General features: G+C 43.5%; 1 protein-coding gene across 1 annotated transcript in view; it reads left to right on the top strand.

Moving 5' to 3' along the window:
* Positions 1 to 3,220, top strand: part of pcp4l1 (Purkinje cell protein 4 like 1) — a 5,359-nt gene extending 2,139 nt beyond the window's left edge. Inside the window, exons 3-4 of the mRNA XM_072687036.1 lie at positions 1,851 to 1,905; positions 3,084 to 3,220. Coding sequence (XP_072543137.1) covers positions 1,851 to 1,905; positions 3,084 to 3,220 — 192 coding nt within the window. The remainder of the gene's footprint in view (positions 1 to 1,850; positions 1,906 to 3,083) is intronic.
* Positions 3,221 to 6,677: the final 3,457 nt, after the last annotated feature.

The raw sequence follows: 6,677 nt of genomic DNA, 5'->3' as shown, positions 1-6,677 counted from the left end.
AAATAATGAGCAGCACACATGGACTCCGACTGAAGAGCAAAGGCCGAAAACACTGAGAATTAATAACACGGTGAGCGAGAGACACTGAGACACACTGAGACAGAGAGAGAGAGAGAGAGTTTGAAGTTAGGGAGAGGTGGAGATGTTCTCTTTACTCAAAATAGGATTAGTGAAGAGGGGCTGCAGAAATTTACATTTGAAAGAGCCTGTGCAGAAAAGCGAGAGAGAGAGAGAGAGAGAGAGAGAGAGAGAGAGAGAGAGAGAGAGAGAGAGAGCGCGAGAGGGAGGGAGAGAGAGAGAGAGAGAGAGGGAGAGAGAGAGAGAGCGCGAGAGGGAGGGAGAGAGAGAGAGAGAGAGAGAGAGGGAGAGAGAGAATCTTAGTTTTTATGTTTATATATTTAACATGCATTTAATATTATACTTAAAAGTATTACTTTTATAGTACTTTTCTTGGATTAGTACTTAAGCCCCACCCATTAATTTTACAGTGTTTTTGCCCCACCCATTACTTTTACAGCAGTTCAGCTCCGCCCATTCAGCCTGCAGCAGTTTAGCCCCACCCACTCAGCCTACAGCAGTTTAGCCCCATCCATTCAGCTTTCAGCAGTTTAGCCCCACCCATTCAGCCTACAGCAAATTTGCCCCACCCATTCAGCTTTCAGCAGTTTAGCCCCACCCATTCAGCCTACAGCAGTTTAGCCTCACCCATTCAGCCTACAGCAGTTTAGCCCCACCCATTCAGCCTACAGCAGTTTAGCTCCACCTATTCAGCCTACAGCAGTTTAGCCCCACCCATTCAGCTTTCAGCAGTTTAGCCCCACCCATTCAGCCTACAGCAAATTTGCCCCACCCATTCAGCTTTCAGCAGTTTAGCCCCACCCATTCAGCCTACAGCAGTTTAGCCTCACCCATTCAGCCTACAGCAGTTTAGCCCCACCCATTCAGCCTACAGCAGTTTAGCTCCACCTATTCAGCCTACAGCAGTTTAGCCCCACCCATTCAGCTTTCAGCAGTTTAGCCCCACCCATTCAGCCTACAGCAAATTTGCCCCACCCATTCAGCTTTCAGCAGTTTAGCCTCACCCATTCAGCCTCCAGCAGTTTAGCCCCACCCATTCAGCCGGGGGGGGGGGGGGGCAGTGTGAGTGTATACAGTAGAAGATGAACTGATTGAAATGTCCAGTCTGTAGGAGAAGCGCTGAGTGGTGGAGAAGAATGGAGTCAGGTGGTCAGATGTAGTGGTCAGATGTCCAGCGCAGATGTCAGCAGTGACTGTCTGTATGTGGGACATCGTCTCTAGGCCACTTTACTCATTTTCTTTACGTAATTACACGAGTCCAGATTCACTCAGCACTTTCCAGCCTGCAGTGTTCATACAGTGACCACAACCACGCAGAATAAGGACACACACACACACACACACACACACACACACACACACACACACACACACACACACACATACACACACACACACACACACACACTTATTCACACACATACACACACACATACACACACACACACACATTACTACTAGTAATAACAACAATAAAAAGAAACAATCACCACAACACTTATATAATTATGGAAGTATATATATAATTATAGTTATAATTTATTCATAAAATAGTATTAATAATAACAACAATAATAATATTTTATTACTAATAAAATGATACCAACAACAATATTCAAAATAAAATAACACCACAACCATAATATAAAAATGTCATTATTAAAAGTAATAAATTGCTATTATTGTTATTGTTATTATTATTATTTACATTCTGTGAAGTAACCAATAATAATGGTATGTGTGTGTGTGTGTGTGTGTGTTTCCTCCTTCAGGTCAGCTCCACAGATCCCCCCAGCAGTACCCAGGAGGCCCGGGCTGATGGGAAAGGTCAGTGTGGGTTCTGTAGTGGTGTGTATCACTGTTCAGTCTTCAGAGTGAAACCTCTACTGCACACAGCTCCCGTTCTGACTGGGGAAGGTTATCTAGAACCGAGCGTTTCACACCAAACCCACCAAACCCCCCAAACCCCCCAAAACCCCAAAACCCCCACTCTGACTGAGTCTGTATATGACAGTTCATGCTGTATAGAACCTTTTTTAAAGCTTCTGTATGAAACCATCTACAAAAGGTTTTCTTTCTATGTAAAGAACCATTTAAACAACAACATTGGCTTCTCACAGTTCTAGATAAAACCACAGTTAAAATATGTATATTTAAATAAATTCATGCAGAGAATTTGTTCCCCTTTAAGTGGTGTCTAATAGACTTGCTTAGCATCGCTGTCATGCAGAAACCTTGAATCTCCATAATGTGAAGCTGCCAGTTGTTCTTCATATTGGATCAGAAAGGACCAAAATGACCCGGAATCAAATCTTTTTCCATTCACTTCTATTAAAAGTTCAGATGTTTTTTTCCCTCTTCCTATAAAGTTGATGTTTGGAGATACGAGGTTTTTGCTCAATGGCAGTGATGCCTCGTCAGTGAGTTCTGACAAGCGCCACCCCATCGGTCAGTTACAATGCAAAGTGTGGTCTTGGCCCAAATGTGCAACTTTGAGATGACAAAAGGACCTGATTGAGACCATTGAGACCATACTGGTGGTCACATCTAGGTCTTATGGCATCACATGTGACCAGTTACGTGACCAGCAGCCAGACACTGACTAACAGTGACATGTGGAGTGACCAGAAAGACTGAGGGGGTAGTGTCAGTCCAGCGGTTCTAGATACCCTGTTTAGTGTCTCCGGTTTACTCTCAGTCTCCTTAGTTACACTCACTGGCCATTGTAACAGAAACACCTACCTTCTTGTGCTTTATCACTGGCCACTTTATTGGAAACACCCGATTGCTTGCTCACTGGCATCTTAATTGGAAACACCCACCACCCTGTGTTTTCTCACTGGCCACTTTATTGGAAACACCCACCACCTTGTATTTCCTCACGGGTCACTTAATAGAAACCCCTACCTTCTTATGCTTGCTCACTGTCCACTTTATTGGAAACCTTTACTACCTTGCGCTTCACTCACTGGCCACTGGTGTTGTTTCTCCTGTGTGACCCTCAGGCCCCCCGGAGAAGGCAGTGGTCAAGCCGCAGGACGCAGAGGAGGAGATCGACATCGATCTGGACGCTCCGGAGACAGAGAAGGCGGCTTTGGCCATCCAGAGCCAGTTCAGACGCTTCCAGAAGAAAAAGAAGTAGAGGAGGAGGGGCGGGCGAGGGTGGGCGGGGGCGGGCGTGGGTGGGCGGGGGCGTTCATGATGTTGGAAAGATAGAGGACTGAAAAGGAGAGGGGTGGAGGGCAGTGGGGGTGGGGGGTGGGAAATTATGGGGTTTAAAAACAACAAATAACAGCATGTCAGCATCCCTCCTTCCAACCCCCCCCCCCCCCCCACTGTCTCTCTCTCTCCTACTGTCTCTCTCTGTCTATCTACCCCTCCCTCTCTCCTCTGTGTCTCTATCCCTCCCTAACTCAGCTAACACAGTTGCAAGTTGATATACGCTTAACACAGTCAATGCTCCGTCATCAGGCGATCGCAGGTTCGATCCCCGGTGCTGCCCCAGCCATCCGTAAGTCCAAGAGAGCATAACTGTCCCCTCTGTATCTCTCTCTGTCAGGGTGGGTAGGATGGTCCTACTTCTCCCCTATCACTCAACGTTAAGTGATGTAAGAGAATCGGCAGTTAGCATTCTCCTCCAAGTTCGGAAGCACTGTCCCCAAGATTGGCAGCTTTACAGGAGAAGGAAAAAACCTTCTGAACTTTTAATGGAAGTCAATGGAAAAAGATTTAATTCCAGGTCATTTTGGAGCATTTCTATTGGTCCGTCTATCATGAAATTCCGATACGAAATAAAGAGCAACAGACGGATTCATATGGTGACAAAAAGTGAAAAACGCCCAAAAAGGAGATACAGCGTTTTTGCGGGTCAGCCATGATATGTTAATTAACAGGAAGTGTTATTTTAAAACGGGACACACAGTTACACAGTCTCTGTACCCGTCACCTTTTCTAAAATGAGATCTGGATGATCACACGTTGAGCTAATGTGGGGATATTAGGCCCAGCTCCCATTCATTCGGTGAAGTGCTTGGGCCCCGGACATTGCTACTGACCCCCAGACGTTCTCAGACAGCACAGGGTGAGGCTTGTTAACGATCTCATCAAAGAAAGTGTTACATCGGATCTATTTCCAGCTTCCCGCTTGTTCCTGAGAGACGTCTGAAAATAGTTCACAATCAGGGCCGGTTCAGATCCACGCCGACAAAGAGAGAGAGTTTACTATTTTGGTCCCGTCAATCATTTTTTTTAGATTTTTGTATAAATTTGAACTGCAATGATAAAAGTCGCAAAACAAGCAAACAGACCCCACCCCAGCGTCCCTCAGCTCGTCCCATCCAACAGTACTGGATGGAGCTCCACCACCATCAATCCAGAGAACATAGCTCCTCCACTGCTCCACAGCTCCTCAATGCTGGGGGGCTTTATACCCCTCTAGCCCACGCCTATTCCAATCGTCTGTTGTATAAAAGGCCTCACAAATAAATAAAATTATTAATTCTAATTAACAAATGCGTGGTTTGTGGATTTTAAGAACATCCAAATGAATTCAAATACAAAATTAACTTCCATTGGTCCAAAGAAAAAAGCAATGATGAATGTTTAAAGAAAAAGATAAAGATTTATTGATACGCACCATAAGGACAAAAGTATTGGGACACCTGCTTATTAATTATTGCCATACTTTCTCCTGCTTTTGTTGGAGTAACTGTCTCTACTGTCCAGAAAAAAAGGCTTTCTACTAGATTTTGTAGATATTAAGATCAGGAAGTATTGGATGGAGCGCCAGCATTCCCGAGAACACAAAGAAAAGGTGTCCACAAACATTTGGACATATAGTGTATGGGAACGTTTACTTCCATCGTCCTCAGAAACACTTTGTCATGGATTAGATCTGCCAGACGAGACATAATGTCTAGGGGAGCAACAAAGCATGGTGCTAACATCTCATGATTCATATGTGCCCAAATAAACCATGCAAATGATTCAAACCCCTGGTCTAATCTAGTCTAAATCCATGCTAACTAGGTTAAGCTAATACAGCACTAGTGTGCAGGCTAACAGGACACAGTTCTGTGGCTAATAATAACTAACCCATACAGGCTAACCCTAGCTAACAGGGTTTAACTCAGGGTTTAACTCAGACTAAGATAAACTCATAGGTTTAACTCAGACTAAGATTAGCGCATAGGTTTAACTCAGACTAAGACTAGTTTATAGGTTTAACTCAGGCTAAAATAAGCTCATAGGTTTAACTCGGGCTAAGATAAGCTCATATGTTTAACTCAGACTAAGATAAGCTCATATGTTTAACTCAGACTAAGATAAGCTCATAGGTTTAACTCAGACTAAGAAAAACTCATAGGTTTAACTCAGACTAAGATAAGCTCATAGGTTTAACTCAGACTAAGAAAAACTCATAGGTTTAACTCAGGCTAAAATAAGCTCATAGGTTTAACTCAGGCTAAAATAAGCTCATAGGTTTAACTCAGGCTAAGATAAGCTCAGATGTTTAACTCAGGCTAAGATTAGCTCAAAGGTTTAAATCAGGCTAAGGTTAGCTGTTAACTCAGGCTAAGATAAGCTCATAGGTTTAACTCAGACTAAGATAAGCTCATAGGTTTAACTCAGGCTAAAATAAGCTCATAGGTTTAACTCAGGCTAAAATAAGCTCATAGGTTTAACTCAGGCTAAAATAAGCTCATAGGTTTAACTCAGGCTAAAATAAGCTCATAGGTTTAACTCAGGCTAAGATTAGCTCAAAGGTTTAAATCAGGCTAAGGTTAGCTGTTAACTCAGACTAAGATAAGCTCATAGGTTTAACTCAGGCTAAAATAAGCTCATAGGTTTAACTCAGGCTAAAATAAGCTCATAGGTTTAACTCAGGCTAAGATAAGCTCAGAGGTTTAACTCAGGCTAAGATTAGCTTAAAGGTTTAAATCAGGCTAAGGTTAGCTGTTAACTCAGGCTAAGATTAGTTCATATGTTTAACTCAGGCTAAGGTTAGCTTATAGGTTTAACTCAGGCTAACATTAGCTCAGAGATTTAATTCAGGCTAAGATTAGGCCTAGCTAACAGGTTTAACTTTTAACGTACTGTGTAGCAAGTACTTGCTAATTGGTCAAGGGTCCCTGGGAAGTTAGATGAAAGATTAAAGACATTAAATTAATTGTATTTTGAAATCGATACCAAGACATCAAAGGTTAGTCTGTGAACATTTACTTTAGAAAGGATGTTTTTCCAGTTTCTAGACAGTTTCTATCTTCTAGCTCGGCCTGTATTAGTCCAGCTAAGCTAGTAAAACTAAAGAGAGAGGGAGATGGAGGGAGATGGAGGGAGAGACGGGAGCGATCCTACTCTTCTCTATTTATAAAGCAGAGAGGGAACAGCAGCCGCTGAGGTGACGGTGGAGGCGGCGGATGAGTGAAACGGGGTGAGCTGTGGGGGACGGAGCGAAAGCGCAAAAGAGGGAAGAGTGGGAGAGAACGAGGGACGAGAGGAGAGATGCGATTAGTGGTAGTGGTGGAGTGGGACTGCCTTCAGACTTCTCTCTACCTAGGAAACACAGGCAGTTCAGAACATAAAATAATTACTTATTA

This window comes from Salminus brasiliensis, chromosome 9 (assembly GCF_030463535.1).
Source record: "Salminus brasiliensis chromosome 9, fSalBra1.hap2, whole genome shotgun sequence".
NCBI lineage: Eukaryota > Metazoa > Chordata > Actinopteri > Characiformes > Bryconidae > Salminus > Salminus brasiliensis.
Note: the sequence above shows the minus strand (reverse complement) of the source record. Positions and strands in the feature narration are given on the sequence as shown.